The sequence below is a fragment of the Acartia tonsa genome, chromosome 10 (genome assembly GCF_053477335.1).
Source record: "Acartia tonsa isolate MP-2025a chromosome 10, ASM5347733v1, whole genome shotgun sequence".
Classification (NCBI taxonomy): domain Eukaryota; kingdom Metazoa; phylum Arthropoda; class Copepoda; order Calanoida; family Acartiidae; genus Acartia; species Acartia tonsa.
In genome coordinates this window covers 30,642,017-30,662,908 of record NC_137269.1, presented here as the reverse complement: position 1 = coordinate 30,662,908, position 20,892 = coordinate 30,642,017, and the positions used below count along the sequence as shown (strand labels likewise).

General features: G+C 31.2%; 1 protein-coding gene and 2 long non-coding RNA genes across 4 annotated transcripts in view; all 3 read right to left on the bottom strand.

Annotated features, from left to right (window-relative positions):
* Positions 1–1,275: 1,275 nt before the first annotated feature.
* On the bottom strand, positions 1,276–4,099 carry LOC145329622 (uncharacterized). The gene is made up of 4 exons (XR_013882991.1): positions 4,012–4,099; positions 3,685–3,714; positions 2,273–2,378; positions 1,276–1,348 (listed from the first exon to the last, which is right to left on the bottom strand). It is a non-coding gene; the product is annotated as an uncharacterized LOC145329622 (long non-coding RNA).
* Positions 4,100–12,300: 8,201 nt separating this feature from the next.
* On the bottom strand, positions 12,301–13,111 carry LOC145329844 (uncharacterized). The gene is made up of 2 exons (XR_013883141.1): positions 12,663–13,111; positions 12,301–12,432 (listed from the first exon to the last, which is right to left on the bottom strand). It is a non-coding gene; the product is annotated as an uncharacterized LOC145329844 (long non-coding RNA).
* Positions 13,112–16,823: 3,712 nt separating this feature from the next.
* unk (RING finger protein unk) overlaps positions 16,824–20,892 on the bottom strand; it is a 139,248-nt gene continuing 135,179 nt past the window's right edge. For both annotated transcript variants that reach the window (XM_080174271.1, XM_080174272.1), the window contains 6 exons: positions 20,499–20,569; positions 20,156–20,297; positions 18,290–18,487; positions 18,019–18,093; positions 17,703–17,803; positions 16,824–17,036 (listed from right to left, as the gene is read on the bottom strand). In XM_080174271.1, the coding sequence (XP_080030397.1) occupies positions 16,958–17,036; positions 17,703–17,803; positions 18,019–18,093; positions 18,290–18,487; positions 20,156–20,297; positions 20,499–20,569 (666 nt within the window). In that variant the 3' untranslated portion in view covers positions 16,824–16,957. The remainder of the gene's footprint in view (positions 17,037–17,702; positions 17,804–18,018; positions 18,094–18,289; positions 18,488–20,155; positions 20,298–20,498; positions 20,570–20,892) is intronic.

Sequence of the window (20,892 nt, the reverse complement as noted above, 5' to 3'; positions counted from 1 at the left end):
TAAATTTCAGTACATCCAAAATTATGTATATGAATTACTGACAGACAAACTAACACATTATACTTGGCGGTTAAAAAAATTTAACTGCTATCCTGTTTTGCGCCATGGATATCCTTGTTTTACTGATGTTTGGTGAAATATTTGTGGATTGTACGGTGTCTCCATTGTATTGTATAATTACAGGCCTGACGTACATGGGCTTCTTATAGTGTTGCTTCGCTCCAAGCTTAACAAATATTTATCTTTTGTTTGGGTTATGAGAATATAATATACTAGCGTCTGCGACCCTAGTATCTAGGGATATTCGAAAGGATAAGAAAGGGCAGAAAAATAGCTTAAAACTATACAAGGACTTTTTTAATATAAATGAAATAGCCTAAAACCGTCACATGACCTACAAGAAGCTTCAATCTAACGGGGAACCTGATCGCTCAGTGGTTAGCGAGATCGTTCGCTACAGACAAAAAAGCTTGCTACTTTATAAAATAGGATATATTAGTGGCTGCACCTCTGTGTTTAATGAGAACAAAATCCAAGACCATCCTGCGACTTAAATTTTACAGTAAAATGGCCTTAAACCACCCTGGCACCTATTTAAAGCTAAGAAAATTTGGAAACTTAATCAGTTCGGTGGTTAGAGATATCTTAACGGATAAATAAAAATACCTACATTCTACAGGAAATAGTGGATGCGCTCCTATCATCCAGGGACTCTGTATTCAAGTTTAATCTATTTCTACTTCATTTTTTTGTGTGGATTCGTTTGAACACCTTTTATTAAACGTATTGCTTCAAGTAAAATTATATTATTAAATGTAAATAAAACTTGTAGGATAAAATTACAATCAAAGAATTTTAAATTAATCTGATAATTCAGTGAATAATAAATAATATTAGGGGGAGGGGGGAGGGGGAGTGCAACTTTAAGAAAATTCGAAGGAGTAAGGAGGGGAAGAAAATGGCCTAAAATTTGTCAGTCGAGTGGAAATAGAGATCTTAACGGACAGAAAAAAAAAACTTTTATTTTGAAGTTTAACTAGCAGATGCGCTCCTAGCATCTTGGAGAAAAAGGACAGTAATATGGCCTAAAACCATCCTAAGATTTATATTTCTTAAATAGCCTATAAATATATAAAGCTTCCCTTAAATTGAAAGCATTATATATTTTCATAAATTTTGAGATCTTAACGAATAAACAAACAAAAACCTTAATACTTAAAATAAAAGGATTTGTGTTTTTTAAAACTTTTATAGATGTTATCATCCTTGTTTACTCTTTATTATTATTAAAAGCCTTCCTATTGATGACAGAATAATATCTTCCACCAGTATCTTCCTCTTCTCTCTTCTACATTCAACAATTTATTCAACCCCCCCCCCCCCCCAGTCATCCTTCAAATTCATTAAAAAAAAGAAACAGAAACAGCGTATAGTGTCCTATAAAAATGACGTCATACTATACAAATGACCAATTATATGCCAGTATTCACTTTACCATTGGTAAATTACAATGTATATTGGCCTATCATTGGTCATTTGTATTGTATGACGTCATTTCTTATTGGACACTATACGCAATTTCAAAGAAACCTCATGCTGTATAAATTTAATCTAAAACTATATGTGTTATGCCATTCGTTGTGAGGAAGGTGATAGGTTTGAGTATTACTTTGCACAGTCAAGACATCCAGAAAGAGGTCGTGAAATCAAAGGGTTGCATTGTCTTTTGGGTTATGATTGAGTTACACTGGAGTATTTTTTAGATGACGTGGAGAGGACCAGTTCCCGAAGCATCACCTCAACCTCGAAGGTAATTTTTAAAAGCGAAGCTTTTCTATAATTAGGATCGGTCCGCGTAGCAACTCTATAATCATTAACAGAATGTCCGTACGTCCATTTTAAACATGTTGATTTTTTACATTTTTAACAACTAATTTTTATGTGATCTAATTATCCGATTGTTCTGATTTTTGGTATACTGATTCCTAGGACAACAAAGTACAATATTATAAGCAAATCAACTCTATAATCAACTCCTAAAAATGTAAGTATGTCCATAAACATTGTCCTGTATCCAGAAGTTTTTCAACAAATTTACTCACAATTTTGCTTTGACTCTTATTCATTTACATTCTGATTATTCAGTTCTGACACTATACAAGTGTTAATGTCCGTTTGTCCTACCGTTTCAGAGCTTCGCTTTTATGGATGTTGTCATCTTTGTTTAAGATAATACTTAATGCTTTGGGGAAGAGAAGCTTGAATAAAATGCCTTGTTATTTGTAATATCACTGAACCTCAATCCCTCGCTGTTAGTAAACACTTTATTTTCGTTTCTCAGGCTGGGTGACCGCTCAAATTTAGTAAAGGTCAAACTCCTAAAAATGCAAGAATGACAAAATATATAAGCAGCGAAGCACAAAAAATAATATATGGTCGAACGAACAAAGTGAATTAATTAGCAGATGTTCATTTATCTATTATGTGTTTTTCTGGCTCTATCAAAGGATCTAGCTAAAGGCTACACCGATATGGTTCTCCTTTACAGTTAAGCTTTTTATAGGCCAAAGGAAAGGTTGATAATTTTACAACCCCCCAAAAAAATTTCCCTTAATAAAAAATGACCCCCAAACAAATTTTTTTTCTTTTTCTTTATAAAACTTAAATTAACAAGGATGACAACATCCATAAGTAGCGAAGCATAAACAATTAAATAAGAATTTAGATATTAGTTGACAAAAGCATGTATATTAGGAAAAAATCACGAAACCTTTTCAACATTTGTTTTTATATTCCAGTACTATGACTAACAGACTGACGGTCAAAGTAAATTACATACTGGATGCTCAGAACAACGGGAAATTTAATTTTGATATTTTTAACTACAAAAATTAAAAAAAAACGGACCATAAACACCAAAGATATGGAGAAAAATGTGAAAAATACAAAAATAGCCTAAAACCTGCTAAAATTGATGTTTTATAGTTAATTGTGCTCCTTGATAATGGGAATGTTGTCAAAAAATTTCAGCCTTTTAACTTTTATAGGAGCCGAGAAAATCACGTTTCCCCCAAACTAAGACGGACATACGGACAGACGGAATTTTCAAATTATAGAGTAGCTTCGCTACTAAAAATAGGGTGTATTGACTTCCCCCAACCACCCACTTAAGAAACCCTAGAGGCTTCTAGGGGCGTAGCCACTAGTACAATATATAAAGAAGTAGAAACTCAAAAAATCAAGTTCTAATCTAAGCCGTCTATCTTGAATAGTAGCAAAAAATATTATTTTACCCCGTGATTTTCTAACGGAAAGAAATACAAGCGGACAGATGGGACATTTCGAATTATGGAGTAGCTGTGAAACTATCATGGGACCCAACATAGGCAAAAGGATAGTCTTGGAAAAATTTAGAATTTGGCCTATAAAAATTATTGACAAAAATGGATGCCAACATCAATGAAGAGGGAAGCAAAAAAAAACATGGATTTAAAATGAGAATCTCTTTGAAGCATGACCGAAAGACTGACGGACCAAGTAAATTGTATACTGGATGCTCAATATCATACAGAATCATCACCAAAAATTTCAGCTGTGTATTTTCAAACGGACTGAAAAAGTAAGTTGTAGAATAGCTTCACTACAAAAAAATATAAGAATACCATTCACAAATTTTGATGTTACCTTTCATTTGAAAAACTATTCCATTGGCGCCTAAAAACGAGAAAAAAAACAATAAAAATAAAAATTTAAAATAAGGACAATTACGTCTATTGGTTGCGCAGCATTGCAAGTTAATATGGCTTTAAAAGAGGTAAGTTCCAAAAAATATGAGAATAAAGTAAAATTAAATAAATTGATATAAAAATATCTAAAAAATACGAAAATGTGTAGGTTCCATTACTTTTACATTCAAACGTAAAGGATTAATATTTTATTCATACAACAAAGCTAGGAATAGAGGCCTCTAGGGACGTAGCCGCTAGTAGTATATAATTCAAGTTCTTTTACCTTTTAGGTTTAGCAGTATCGTCTAAATTGTCCATAGCGCGTTTTAATACTTTGGTTCAGATAATTTCAAACATTGTAATCTTAAATTTGTTTGTTTTAAAAAGCATTGCTTCAAAAATCAAAAGATAAAAATTTAATGACCTCTTTTACATTTAAGGAAAACATTTGACAACTTTGGCATTACTAGCTCCATATTTGGATATCGCAAATGCTAAAAATATTTTTGTAGCAAAGCATCTCTACTGGTTTTAGTGTTGGTTGGTAAATAGAAAGAGAAAGAGAGAGAGAGAGAGAGAGAGAGAGAGAGAGAGAAAGAGAGAGAGAGAAGAAAGAAAGAGAGAGACAGAGAGAGAGAGAGAGAGACAGAGAGAGAGAGAGAGAGACAGAGAGAGAGAAAGAGAGACAGAGAGAGAGAGAGACAGAGAGAGAGAGAGAGAGAAAGAGAGAGAGAAAGAGAGAGAGAGAGACAGAGAGAGAGACAGAGAGAGAGACAGAGAGAGAGAGAGACAGAGAGAGAGAGAGAAGACAGAGTGAGAGAGAGAGAACTTGATGATATTAGAAAGAAAATCAGGAATCTTTTGTGAATGCCCGACAGACTAACGGACCATATAAATAAATTATATACTGGATGCTTATTTTAATATGAAATGCTCACAAAAGCTACCCCGAAGTAAGTTATTACCAGGAATAAGGTATAACCAACAAGCAAAATAAATCTAAAATAATATTTGGGGGGCAAATGGAGAGGTCGTCAATTTTACGATATGTTGCCCCCCAACGACAGCTTTAAAACACGTATAGGTTTCGTGATTTTCTTCCAAATTAATTTTGTTATTGGTATGAGCTGAGTTATTACAAGTAGATGTTTATAATTCAGAGAAACTTAGCCACCCATCTATCTTTATTAGCACCTCTGATAATAATATTTCCAATTAGGACGGACAGAAGGGTGTTTTATTTCAATATTTAGAATGTTGTTAGTAATTTTAATGGATATTGTATTCCTTGTTATTTCATTTATTTACTTGATAGCTATGCAATAATTAATTCATGTTTTTAGTATTATTATTATTGTTTTTATGTGTATTTATAATATATATTTAAACTAATATCTTAGAAAATCATTCATTAATATGTTAATATATTTATAAATTCTAACATAACATTGTGTAACACAACTTCTAAAAGTCACAACTGAACTAAAATTTATAAAAAGATGTTCACCGCCCCATACCTGACTAACACTACATAGCCCAATATGGACAGTGCAACTACAATCACGCTTACTTTAGTTTTGACTTCAGAATATATATAATTAAATGGAAAGAACAACTACATTTCTGCTAACATAATTTTTAATTATGTTTAATATGTACCCAAATCTGACTAACACTTCATAGCCCAATAGGGACAGAGCAACTACAACCATGCCTATTCTAGTTTTGACTACAGTATATATATATTTAAATGGAAAGAGCATCTACATTGTTGCTAACATAATTAATGAGCGATTATGTTTCATATGTTCCCATATCTAACTAACACTTCACTAAAAGTCTGCTCTCATAATTTTTGTACAAATATGTTATCTTCCCTCTATAAGACTATCAGTTTAAAGACCAATATGGTAACCAAAAATCATGCTTAATTTATATTAATAAACATGATTATAAAGTAGAGTAACTATGTTTCTACTAACATAATTTATGAACAAATGTGATTAATATGTACCCGTCCCATATCTGACTAACATTTCCTAGCCCAATATGGAAGAGCAACAACAATTTGTATTATTATTTATTTCTTTTTCCTTTTCAAACAATAGTTTTGCCTTTAAAGTTTCACTTATCTTTTTATATAAAGTTAAATTAATATGATTTATGTCATTTAGACTGAAGAGGGTGCCATGTTCACCGAAATAGAATTTAAAAAAATTAACTAAGAAGAAACAGACTTTTACAATTAATTAACAATATGTATTTGGTATGCAATTTTATGGATCTATCTAAAAAACATAAGCTGCTTCTTTAGTCTTAGGTCACATTTAAGTTCCATTTAGCGCCATTCTTGATCTAATTACTACCTCTATCAATACTGTGGTTTGTATGGTGTATAGAAGAAATTTGTTTAAGTGTCATTTATAAATTTGCTTGCCTATAGTTGCTCTTAATACCTGCAACTCTACGTAGAACCGGTGTTTGTATATGCTGTGTGTGTAAGGGGTAAAAGCGTAAAGTTTACATACACTCTCTAGCAACACAACAGAGAGAGAGAGAGCGTGCACGCAAACATATGTTTCTTCATTTTAGTATAATTTAATGTAGTTAAATAGAGAACCAATTCATGTATAGTAAATACATTTCTATTTACAATATATGATAACAAGCGGCTTCGCCCCCTGTGGGAGTTAATTCCCAAAACCCATTTAGATTTTTTTTTTATTTTTCGAGTGGGTGGGGGAAATTATGTTCTCTTTATTTATCTTGGGAGGGTGGTTGTACCCTCCCCTTAAACATTTAAAAACCTTCAAGGGACATATAAGAAGGAACCCTGTTAAGGAGAACCCGATCGGTTCAGCGGTTAGCGAGCATTTGGCGCAAACAAACATTCAAACAAACAAAAAGACAGAGAGACAGACAGACATCGCTCTACTTTGTACTACAAATAACGAAACTTAGCTGTTCTATAATTGGGAAATTCCATATGCTCGCCGACTGTCTTAGTTTTTCTACGCGGATTCTCGTAAATTACGCCAAGTAATACTTTACAGGCCAGTGCAAATACACAAACGCTTACTGTAGAGCTAATTTAAATATTAATTTTGTATTAGAGTTGATTGCTTTACAGTCAACCGACTTTTAATTGTACGACCTTTATCCCATTATCTAACTATTAAAGTCGCGCATCTGACATTGCAGCAGCATATGACTCTTCTTTAACGATTTAACGACTTAACATTGGGCAGAGTTTCAAACCCACCGACATACAGCAAGCGGACCAACAGACAGGGTTAGTTAAAGAGTAGCCTTTCTTCAAAACTAGCGGTCCAATTATTCCATCTTGGCTACTCACTTTTTGATTGGTTTTGCAAAGTTTGAGATAAAATATAACCACCTGTTTTATCATAAAAGCACAACATTTTTAATCATCATTTTAATTTTTAAAAGATTTTATTCTATAAGATATTTTTTGTTTGATGCAAAAGATCTTGCAAATATTCTGGTCCGAATTGGTTGTAAAATTATATTTCATAGAAGCTTCATAAATGTCCTAAGATGGTTTTAGGCTATTTTCCTGACCTCTATCGCCCTGCAATATGGGCTAGGGGCGAAGCAACTAGTTAATTGAAAAGAAGTACAATCAAAGCACAACGCTTCCACTATTCTAATTTTCTTTAATTCTAAATAGAAAAAAAATATTCCATGTGGCAGTGATTTTGTTCTATTGGGGGAGGGGGGGGGGGTGGTAAATTGAGGGACCTCTCGTAGGGGGATATCAAATATCTTTTCACCCTCCAAATAGCCTAAAACTTCCCTGAAAATTTGGAACGATCAGAACAGCCGTTTTCGCGATCTCAGCGTACATACATACGGACACACATTCATCCAGTTACTATAGTATATAGGATGGTTTAATTTAGATGGTTTAAAAATGTTGTGCTTGAAATATGCGTGGGTGTAATTTTGAGCTACGGCTGTATAAAGGACAGTAACATATATTAGGACATTTTATTTTTAAAAATCATGTTATTTATACACGTCTTTTTAGGGGTGTTTACTGTTTATCTCAGTTGGTATGCACGCACAGGGTCAGTAGGGGGTAAAAAAATCTGCCTGCCAAATTTAGCAGCGTTCTAACTTTACCACCAATAGTTTTAAGCTACAGAATTGGGGTCATTTTATGTGGATTTATTGTTTATCTAAGAGGGATAGGACATTGGGCTATTTGTCACACTAGTCCCCAAAGTTTATAATAACGTTTTCTTATTCGCTGGCTTAACAATTTTGAGGACTTTCATTAAATTTTGATTGATTGGTTCATTGAGTTGAGTGTCCAGATGTTTCAACCACTAATTGTAATCTACAGAAGAGATAATTTTGTATATCATCATTTGGGTTGTACATCAATTTATCTATCATTTTCCTATCGTTCCAGATTGTAATTAATCTATTGTAAAATGACTTAAAATTATTGAATACTTGTGCTACATCCCTGCCTGTAATTGGGAGTAGTTAGACTTATCTGACATGTCACCGTTCATGCAAAGTAAACAAAATATTGGAAAGCAAAATCATAATCCTATCATATAAAACAGTAAGCTGTGGCGAAAGATATCGCTAACTGCTGAACCGATATGGTTCTTCTTTACAGTAAGGCTTCTTAAAGATCCCGGGATGGTTTTAGTCTATTCCATTTTCATAAAGTCTGGGTTTGGTTTTGGGCTATTTTTCTGCCCTTCCATATTTCTTCCCTAGAAGCTTAACCTTCGACGCCATTTACACAGCTCCCAGCCGCGGCCAACCAACTTAACCCTCTATATCCTCCATCACCACACACGGACATCCTGCTATCTATCTATTCTATGTATATTTGTTGTATTATTTTTGTATATAAATGCTCATTAGAATGTATTAGAGTCAGTAATAAAATGTTAACCACCACCCAAACAAAACACCGACTCTGTCATTGATAGGCCGCCAAAATCTGTTTTTTGATCTACCGCCGCGGCAACGCCATCGCCGAACTCAGCGCCAGTATGCAGTTCCTCCGTTTTATAGCTGCATACTTTATCAATACTGAAAATAAATGGACTTGCAGACCTTAAAACTATTATTTATTTTAGAGAAGTTTTGCTTCAATTATTACTAACAAGTATCATATATATATAGAGTTCAAAAGTTGTCATATTAGAAAGAATTTTATTTTGGGGTAAGAAACATTGGATTGGAAATTATACTGGTCCCCATCGTTTAATAAAAAAAACAATATCTAATTCCTTAGCTCAGTAACTGTTGTGGGTAAAGCTTACTGTAAGAAGATAGAGATCTTTTGAGACAAGACAATTGACGATTAGTTTATATGTATTAACTTAAACTATTGGTTGAAAAGTTTGGACATTGCCACTTATAACCAACCAATCAAGGAACCAAATGTTTCGAGTAAGAAAAAGAGGGCATGTTTATAATAAAACCAGTATAATTGAGTTATGTTCCCTTCCTCCATGGATTTTCTGCAATCATTTATTTAATAGAAGGACTGACAGTTAACTAAATATTTCCAAAATGTACTAAAACCGGACCAAAATGAACCCAAGCGTCCCTGTTTTCCATCCGTCTACGAGATTACAGCTTATACGGCTCAATACCAGCTGAGTATCCACAAATTCCCCAATAGTAGCTGAGTATCCACGCATATTTCCCAAGAGTAGTTGAATATCCACACTTTTCCCCTATGGTAGTTGAATATCCACAATAGTTTCCTATTGGTATTTTCATTATATCTTTTCATACTGCTGATTCCCATGACAATAAAGCACATTAATGCAAGCAATTCACAACTATCATTTAACTTTAATACAGATTAAGAAACTAAATATTGAAAATCCTTAAAAGCAAAGCTCTGAATGAAAGGACAAACTAACATTAACAGGATAATAATGCATAAGTCTGTATAAAATTATTGTAACTATAGTAAATTTGTTGCAAAACTGCTTAAGTATATGCTACTGTTTAAGGACATACTGACATTTTTAGGACTTGATTTTTGAGATGCTTCGCTTATAATATTGTACCTTATCGTAATAAGCATCAGTATTCCATAAAATAGATATCCTCAAACTCATAAATAATATATACCATTTAGATAAAGATCATTCCACGTATGTTCTTGTCTTAAATTTAAGTTGTTCAAAGAAGCTGAAAAATCTCCACTCACTTAAAGCACCTTGCACTTTAAAACAAGGATGAAAAAATCATTAAAAGCGTAGTTGGGCATACAATAATCAATTTGATTTGTTGGTAATTACGTTCTTTATAATGTGCTTCACAAGAATCATAACGCCAATTTTGAAATTGACGGACGGACAGAAGCATAGTTCTTATTATAAAAAAAATTCGCTTTTTAAAATGAATAATCTACATGGCTAATAATCCAATAGTTTTTTAAAGCCACGATATTATTATATAATAGTTGCTACGCTTCCCAAATTAAAATCGATAGGGCTATTCTAACATGCATAAATCAACAAAAAAGTAAACAAAAAAAACTTTTTTCCCCCAATGGTAGTTTAATATCCACACATTTTCCCAATGGTAGCTGAGTAACCAAAAATGACCCCAATAGTAGCTGAATATCCACATGGATACTCAGCTGGTATTGAGCCGCTTATACCAATAACGAAATTAATTCGAAAAAATTCGCAAAACCTATACTTGGTTTTCAGCTACACATAGTAAAATGGACGACCATTCCATTTGCCCCCCAAATATTATTTTAGATTTAATTTACTTGTTGGTTATACCTTATACCTGACGAGATCATCCTATAATATAAAGAAGCAAGGCTTTTTTGTCTGACGCTAAAGATCTAGAAAATTGCTGGTCCGAATAAGTTGTACTTTTTGTGGATGCTTTTAAAAAGTCTTTGTGTGGTTTTAAGCTATTTAAGCTGACACCCCCCGCCTTTCCCTAGAGGCTAGGGGCAAATCAACTAGTACTTTATATACTAGTAACAAACAGTAAATCTACTAAAGTATTTGTCGAGGTTTCGTGGTTTTACCTTTTTTTTTACAGGTTTGTCTTAAGATAATATAGTTACCTGATGTTCGACATTTTATTACAAACTCAAATATTTTTTTTTCTAATATTAGTCTTTAGTTAAAGTCATGTTAGAATTGTCCTATTGATTCCAAACTCTACATGATGATTTCTATAACAGCGTAGAAACTCTCTCATTGTTAACAGAAAGCCTATTTAAAGTTCATTTAAAACATAACCATTTTTTACTTTTCCTATTTATTTGATTTTTTAAATAACGATTTTTTGGACAAGAAGGTACGAGCGAGGCATCTCTATAATCAAATCCAAAAGTGAAATTAAGTCTTTTTACTGCATCTACGCGATTTTGCGGCTAATGTGTGTACAATTTTGGGGTATAGTCCTTTCCACGACATCCCTCCATAAGGAGCGATTCTTCGTATTTTTTAAATGGCTTTTTATAGGTTATTTTAGGTTAGGTTAGGTTATATTGTGTTAGGTGATTGCCCCACGGGGTTAGGTAATTGGCCCCGCAGGGTTAGAGCCCCCCGCAGGGGCTAGAAATAGGAGAAAAGCTACTGTGAAAAATACGAAGAATCGCTCCTTATGGAGGGATGTCGTGGAAAGGACTATACCCCAATTTTGTTTAGAATTATGTTTTAATTTTCAGTTTTCTTGTTCGTTTGTCCAACCGTTTAAGAGCTTCGCTTTTATGGATTAGGGTGGGTTCATATCGGAATTAGACAAAAGAGGGGATGTGCAACAGATGAAACTAACTTAAATAAAATTTCTGAGCGAAAATGACTTTTAAAAAATTGAGATTTAGAATGCGACCACTTAAACATGTATTTGATTGATAAAAAATATGCAAAGACGACATTCAAGTCCTTTCCACTTTTATCTCAGTTGCTATTAGTGCTAGATGGCTAAAATTTTTTGTGCATTTTCCCAGTTTAATAATGTATTTCCGACTATAAGTCAGTCAAAGTCATATTTCGCTTCCTTACCCTTTATTTACCAACGACCAGACATACAATTGTACAGCTAAAGAGTAAAAAATTTATTGAATCAGAACTATGGCTTCATGGTGCTCCCGGGAAAGTCCTTGAGTAGTATAATCAGGAACTTTTGTCCGTTTCAAAATATCTCGTTCCTAGCCTTAGAAATGACTAAAAAAACATAATTTTTTAAGGTTTATTGAGAATTGTCCAATTTGTAGAGGTTTTTTTGAGGTTTTCTAAGGCTAGGAAAGAGATTTTTTGAAACGGTCAAAAGTTCCTGATTCTACTCCTTAATGCCTTTCCTGGGAGCACCAAAAAGACTTAGGATAAATTTTTAATCATCCAGAGGTGTATTATACTCATAAAAATCATTTGCAGTTCCCCTCTTTGGTCTCAGAAAAAGATTTCCAAATCGACCCACCCTATTATGGATGTGTAATCCTTGTTTTCATTTGGTAATACCTATTCTTAGGTATTATCTTTTCCTTGTACATAGAAACTCCATCAAAACAACAAAGAAAAATAAAAACATGTCAATTTCTGAAAATTTATTTCGGAAAAAGTTACTGTAATAATAATTATAATAATGTGGTGACTAATAATAATGATAATAATAATGTAATTAATAATTTTTTAAACCTTTTTTATTATGTTTCTTTAAACACCTAGATTTTAAATATTATATTTATTATCTTAATGATTTTAAAACGTGAATTTGTAGCTAAATTTTCCCAAAATCATTAAGTATTAATTTTTTTCTAAATAATTTTAATTTATTCTAAAAATCACCGGAAAAATGGAATAAAAATGTCTTGATATTGGGGAAAAAAAACACTTAATTGGATGGAAAAGTTTTAAAATCATTAAGATAATAGTTAAGCAAAATATGTACTACTTTAATATAATTTTGTTTTAAACACCAGAGTAAATATATTTCTTATAGGACATGAAACTTTATATATTTGAGACATTTATAATAATAATAATGAAAGAAACACATTTTTAAAGCCAATTTTTGTTGTCCAAATGATATTTTTTAAATGTTAAACAAAAATACTGAGAATTTTACATGATTTCAAAAACTAAATAAAAACAAGTGAAAGAAAAAAACCTAAACAAAAAATACAATGTACATATAAAAAAAGACTTTGAATTTGAAAATCTATTGATTGTTATAAAAGGAAAGATACCTACAACATTATTGTACCACCAATAAAAACATGTATTTTAACCATAAAAATTCAAAGCCAATAATTAAAAAAAAATATTATATGTAAGAAAAAAAAACAAGAACATGATTAATAATTATAATAATAACCAGAGTAACAATTATTTAAATTTTTTTAATTGAAAATTTTGAGGTAGTGTAATTCTATTGGGTCGGTTTGCAGATTATTATCTTCTTTTTTTTTGAGGAAATTAAAAACAAAAATAATTTTTATTTGTCTTGTTTTAATTTTAGTAAGAATGGGGTTCTATTCTAGTATAGCAAAGTTTAAATACATTTTTATTAATAATTCTATTTATATTAAACATTAAGGAACCCTAAATTTTAAAGAAGCTATTTTTAAAAGCGAAGCTTTTCTATAATTAGGGTCGGTCCGTCCGTCCGTCCGTCCGTCCGTCCGTACGTCCGTCCGTCCGTCCGAGATAGTTAGCTTTTATTCAGTAATTTAAGCATGTTAGAATTGTCCTATCGATTTCAAACTTTGCATGGTGATTTCTGTAGTAGTTAGGTACGATTTAGAAAGCGTAGCAACTCTATAATCATTACCAAAATGTCCGTACGTCCATTTTAAACATGTTGATTTTTTTACTTTTTTAAATAGCTTTTTTCGTTAATTTAGGCATGTTAGAATTGTCCTATCGATTTCAAATTTTGCATGGTAATTCCTGTAATAGTTAGGTACGATTTAGAAAGCGTAGCAACTCTATAATCATTTCCAGAATGTCCGTACGTCCATTTTAAACATGTTGATTTTTCTACTTTTTTAACAACAAATTTTTATATGATTTAATTATCCGTTTGATCTGATATTTGGTATATTGATTCCTGGGACAACAAAGAACAATATTTTAAGCGAAGCAACTCTATAATCAAGCCCTAAAGATGTAAGTATGTCCATAAACATTATCCTGTATCAAGCAGTTTTTCAACAAATTTACTTACAATTTTGCTTCAAATCTTATACTTTTATATTCTGATTATTCAGTTCAGACACTATACAAGTATTAATGTCCGTTTGTCCTACCGTTTCAGTGCTTCGCTTTTATGGATGTTGTCATCCTTGTTATATTATTATATAAAAAGCAAGGTTGTGCTTTACAGAAGAAAAATCTCTATTTAAGCTTGGCTAAGATTTAATTTTTTTTAATGAAAGAGGAGAGATAATTGTTTAGATCTCGTAATCCAAGTATCTACTATATTAAATATTTATAAAATTATAATCCATTTGTGACCATCAAAAGTGTAAGAGGATTTTATTTTTAAGAAGAAAAAGCTTTAAAAGTGCAATAGGTTCTTGAACTATGATCCCACACTGAAAAATCTCCACCCACTTCATCAACTATAAAGCATTTAACATGAAAAAAAAATGGAAACAACCTTGTCAAATTTCTACTCTACATCTTGAGAACATGTATGTATATTTTAATATTATTAAGTATATAATAAATTCATTTCAACTACCTAATGAAAAAGCAAAGGAGATAGGGATACAAATACTTAAATTATATTTAAGGTGGAATTAAAAAAGGAATATTTAAGTTTAATTTAGGGGGAAAGGCGGGGGAAGCTCATATTGATAAAACAGTTTGAACTATTTTAAGAAATTTAGAAGAAAAAAAAACTATTCTTTCAAACGATCATAATATTGCTCTTTAAGCCAGCTTTAATTGATTTGTTTAAGCAGCTAAAAAAATTCCATTTCTAATGAATTTTATCACTTGTTGACTATTTTTAAGACTATGCAATTAAAAATTAATTTCTTATTAAAGCTGACTTCATTTAAAAACTGACTCACTCTTAGATTGAAAAAAAAACGCTTGCTTTACATTCAAATACTATGAAGCATGTCTTTCATTTTAAAAACTATGAAAATTAAGCTACAATTTTAAGGTTTTAACAAGTAATATTACAGTAGAGACATTGATAGTTATTTTGCAAGATACTTAATAAAACCTTAAACTGTAGTCTATCTATCAAAACATTTAACAGAAAAAGGCCAAATACTGAAAAATGTTATCAGTCATAACAAATGGCCAAAAATATATTAATATCAATACTTTAAACACTATTTAAATTGAACAGGGCAGAATATAAATGACCTCACTTTTACACAAACACACAAATTACCAAAAATATAGATTATAAGCAACTTTTTTAGAAAAAAATTATAATTGCCAAATATTTTCTAGCTCTATATTATTTTTTATTTACAGTACACATTTATATAACTTAATATAATGAAAGATTATTGTATGTGTGTGCTAGAGAGAAAAATTAATGAGAAACAGAGAGTACATAATGTACATTCAGTACACAGTGTACATTAAGGTGTACTACTTTTGAAAGACTTGATAACTCAGTTAATAAGAATTCAAGATGAAGGATCCATATTCTAAAAGAACACAAGGTTTAGAATAAATACCCTGAATCTCAATTAAAATAATAAACAGTATTATTTTAAAATAAAAGAATTAAAGATTTTATTGATTTAAATTGTCATGGATAATAAAGAAATCTAAAGTATTATCAGTAAAAATAAAATCTTTAATTTTAATTATTAACAAAAAAAAATAGTTTCCCTTTTTCTCTCACTATTTAATGTATATTTTAATAATTGGTAAATTCAATAAATCAAAGAGAGCTATAATAACTAAAAAAAAACTTATCATTAAATCTACACTAAAATAATATTTTATGTATAATGGCGTGAACAAAGCGTCTTACAGTAATTTAATAACATGTGTTAAGTGTTATTTTTAATATTATAATGATGAAAGTAAGATTATAATTGTAAGCTGGTGTGTGTGTGTGTGTGTATTTTAAAAACTAAGCAGAACTACTCGCTAATATATGCAAAAAAAATCTAAAAAAACTAATAAAAAATATTTGATTTTAACAAGAACAACATTTTTGTTGTCTGTAACCACAAAAGTCACTGTTGCACGTTCAAACAATGCAAGTTTTATTTTTGGCGCGAAAACTAAAGTTTTGCGCAAAATTTGTTGCGCGGCAAACCCGCTCATTTCACTTTTGGCGCGAAAAAGTTGTTGGTTACACATATTGTGATGTTAATGAATATTACAGAGTACATACACAAGAACAAAGCACAATACAATTGTTTACATATAGTTTGTGTATGTACTGCCCATACACAGGCACTGTCAGTTGAAAGAGTACACATTGTGTACTATTTAAGTATATAATAATATACTATTAAAAATATTTTTTAAGGGAGACATGGTAATTAAGAGATCTTTGACTTGTACATTTGAAAAACAAGTATTTTTATAATGCTAGCTTTAATTAAACATTGAGAATTTAGTGTCTCCCTGAATAATTGAATAAAAAAACTTTTTTTTGGCATTTTCAGCATTAAATGTTAAATTATTTCTCCACATTAATATTTATACTAAACATTATGAAATATTAAAAAAGCAAGGTTTCTTTGAAATATCTAATTTTCTAAATATTGATGAAACTTTTCTAATTTCTATGTAAAGATACAATAATAATAATAATTGTAATTAAGCTTGATTATTACTTGTGGTAGTGTGGCGTACTTTATCATTAATATAATTCTACACATTTATTAATAAAATGTTCAAAATTGCAACTAACTAGGTATAATTATTAATATTTGAAAAATCTAGAGTAAAGGAGGAGTCAAGGGTGAAGGACAAAGGCTGGCTTGGGGTGCGGTCATGAGGAGCAGGGGAAAATATAAATTCAAGTAAAATTGCTGGGTTTTTTTTTCTTGCAAACAAAATTTTGATTATTTGCTCGCAGAAAACCATTCATGTTGAAAAAATTTCCGTCTTCTTTTCAGTGTTTTCTTAGCTGCATTCTAAATAAATACATGTCCTTTTCACCTCTGCAATAATTTGAAGTGGCTAACTGATGATAAAATGCCTTTTCTCCTCCATGTTGATTATAGTTGAAATTTAGTCCAACAGATGGTGGTTTTACTGTTGTCCCATTGTTGTATAGAGAGGCTGCAGGTTCAGTCCCATGCTCCAGTCAGGCATTACATTCTCCATTACCCTGAAAAGAAGAGTGATATTACTTATTATATTCATTGCAAATGTTTAATAATCAACCCTTTATCTTCTTAACCCTTAATGTGTTTCATTTAACAGAACTTGAAAATCTAGCTGCAATGAAAGATAACCAAAAGTAATAGCAATAAAAAATAACTGCATTTATGGGCTATCAGCAATAAGATAATCACAAACTTACCCTAAAAAATATAACTTTTAAGTGTTCTTGACTTGCAAATCATACCTATATCAATTTCTTTAACGTCTTTACTCTTTACCCATGTCATTAGAAACAACGACTTTTTAAGATTTAAGGTAACTTTTATATCAAACTTTTGTTTTATGGGTGCGGGGGTCAATACAAAAAATTCATATTTAAGCCATCTAATCTAAAAACTGATGTATTTGTCAATCAAAAGATAGAATAATAAACTTTTTATTGCCCCAATGATTGCGTTTTTATACAACAGAAAGTAAATCTTATTCTTATGAATGTATGTATTTTTTACTACGCAGTGTTTATTACAATATTATTTTATTTTCAATTCCAATATCTTTTCTTTTTTGTGTATATTTTTTTGATTGGCCTTTATCTCTTTCTATCTATCTAGCTTACTACCTTTCTCTCCATGGCTTGTATTTATTATACTATCCAGGTACATATTATTACCTGTTATTAGCCATCCATATTTGTTGGTCCTGCTGTTGCCTGGCGACCCTTTCCACTTCTCCAATGTCCTTACGCAGCTGCCATTCCAGAGTCTTTAGGACCTAAACAAGAAGTTTATTTAAAAAAGACTATTAAGTTTCCTTTGAATTATAATGGTTAAAACAACAAATAGCTTTTTTTTCAAGACATGATATGACATATTTTTTAAGTGTTTTTAAATTAATAGCTGTTTATATTGATTCCCTTAGCGCCAATAAAAACGCTCCAAAACCCAACACCAGCACTAACTGATACAATGTTTTATGAATATTATTACCTGTGGGGGTAGGCTAGGTAGGTCAGAAACCCGTCTAATTCCATGTAACAACGGCCCTCCGCTCAGCTGCTCATTCTGAAATGCAGGTCCTTGTTAGACTTTCTTTAAAGATGGAAGGGATTTGTCTAATAAAAATGTTAAGGCCTATAAAGGCCAAGTTCCATCGGTCTCAAAGGTTTAAGACAACTTTGCCCCCTCCCCCCCCCCCCCTTTAGGGTGGATAAAAAAGAAATTAGCTTTTACAACGAATTTTATTCAAAATAACAAATACCTCTTTCTGCAGTGCATTAAGTTTGGTGAGTGCCGCATCTTTCTCCTTGATAGCCATATCCGCCTTCTGCTTGGCCATAGCCGCCTCCTTTTTCCAGGCCTCGCAGGCCTGCCTCGCCTGGATCATGCTCTCCTCCCAGCTTGACAACTTCGCCCTCGCCGCGCCGAGCTCCTCGCGGAGACGAGAAATTTCAGCGTCCTAAAAACAGTTAAGATCAAAATCATATTGTATTAAAGGATAAACAATAAACATGGCCCATAATATTGTTGTTAGGTTCTCTGTAAAATCTTCCCAGCATTGGCTGTTTTTTTACGCATTAATACTACTTAACTAGTCATACAAAATGATCAATACATCTTGAGAAATCGGTTCTCATATATGAATTGTCAAGATATCATAAAAGCCAGTTTGTGGATGAAAAACAATGCAATTAAAAAGACTTTTAAAGACTTTTGAAGGTGTAATTATCCCATTAATAAGTTTTTATGTCTGCTTTTAATAAAATAATTTATTTTCTTTTAGGAAAAATCAAACTGTATGTGGGATATAAACTTGTTAAAACAGCTGCCAATTTCAAAGAATGGATTATAGAATAAGTGGATAAAAAAATATCCACTAATATGGACAAAATTTATTGGTCAATTCGTTCTTCCAGTTAAGATGGGAGGGGATGGAGTAAAGGGGTGGATTGGGGGAATCGTTATTTTAGTCATTTGCGAGTATCAATTTAATAAAGAACAACATCCAGGTAATAATATATCGATTTTCAAAGAGAAATCAAGCTAAAAGATAGACATAGCAACCCTTTTCTTATCTTATTTACATTTAAAATCTAAAAATGTTTAGGATAAATGGAAAAATAAGTGGACTATTTTTATGATTCCAAGGAAAAGGGACCAGCATTCTGTCCAAGTCTGATTTCTTTATTTTTTCCCATTTCCCATTAATTTCATCCCAAAAACTGTCAAACACTATTTTAATAAAGTCTCTTATTTATTGAAAAATTCAATTTCCGCCCTTTGAGTTTCTTCTTTCCGTTTAAAATGACAATTTATAGAAAGATATGAATCTTTTTATAAGAGTGCGATTTCTTTTACTTATATAGCACACTTACTTCTCCCTAAATCTATGAAGAAAAGGGAATTTAACCCATTAACCCCATTAAACTCAATGTACAAGTCTCATAAATTAGTTAAACTAAAATTGGCCAAGAATTGATAAAAATCAGAAAGTTAAATTTGAGATTTAAAACGCACAAATTACGTATATTTTACATTTTGATTTTTAATTTTCTACTTATTTTTAACAAAATAAAACTATTTTAATGACCAAAGAAAATTTTCAAGCAAAAAGTATAAAAGATGTTTTTCTCCCTATTTGCTGAAAAAATTGCTAGCGAATTTTCCTTAGAGGCATAAAATATTTTTTTTGGACTACTATTTTAGTAAACGGTTTAAACAATTTGCTAAAAATACAATAAAAATTACAGTTCTAAATCTAAACGGCTTAAGTAAATTATCTTAATTTTGTAAGGCAACGTCTTAAAATTTTTAACCTAATTTTTAGATTTTAAACAATTCCATTCCAAAATATTTGATTTTAGTTTAGATTATCTTATTTTTGTTTAGTCTTCAACAAAGGATAAATATGAACTCTTTTCAAAACATCTTCAGTTTTCTTGGAAATTGTAAAACTACATTTAATTTAAATTCTATACATACATTATTTTTATGTTAGTTCAATAATGTATCGAAAACAGCTGGACCGACGTATTTCTGCTGGTTTTAGGCCATATTTATTACAACCTAAAAAAAATCTAAATACTTTTAAATGGCCAAAATGAAGATTGCCTAAAAAATAATTTACCTTTATAGAATTTTGTTGAGGTCCAAAGTCGAAGAGACCTCCCTGGAATCCAAGAGTGTTGTTAAGGCCGGACAGGTAGCCGCCAGCCGCAGCGGAATCCCCAAGATCGGACGTCCGGCCGCCAAGGAGTAGACTTTCATTCCTAGAATGATAAATATTTGCAAAAGTTGAAAGATGTAGCAAAAAATAATATTTTACTGCACGCTAAAAGTTGTAAAAGCCCATTAACAACCAAAATTTATATTTTTTTAATCAGCCTTCTAGCATTATAAAATATTAACTTTTAAATTTTTGTTTTGTTTCTTAAGATTCCTGGGAAAATTAAGCGTTTAATTGGCTATACCTGTCGATAAAAGAATCTTGTCCAGGAATATTCACGGGGTTAGAACTCAGTATACCAGAACTCATCAGTCCCTAAAAATTAAACATTCTCCAATATTTTTAAATCAAGGCATATTTCATAAAAATCGGTTTGTCAAAATATTGGAGGATTAATCTGAATTTTCACGGATTTCAGATTTAAATTTTATAATGTATTCATTATTCATATCTCTAAAAACTTTAGTAATAAGTTTTTTTAAAAAGATTTTAAAGATTAAGTTATAAAAAAAGAAAATAAACATTACTAATGAGCTTATTCTACTGATTTTGCGTCAGCAAAGAATATATTTAGAGAAAAAAAATACTTTTCAAAAATAAGAATTGAAATAAATTAGGATAAAAAAGTTTTATGAGAG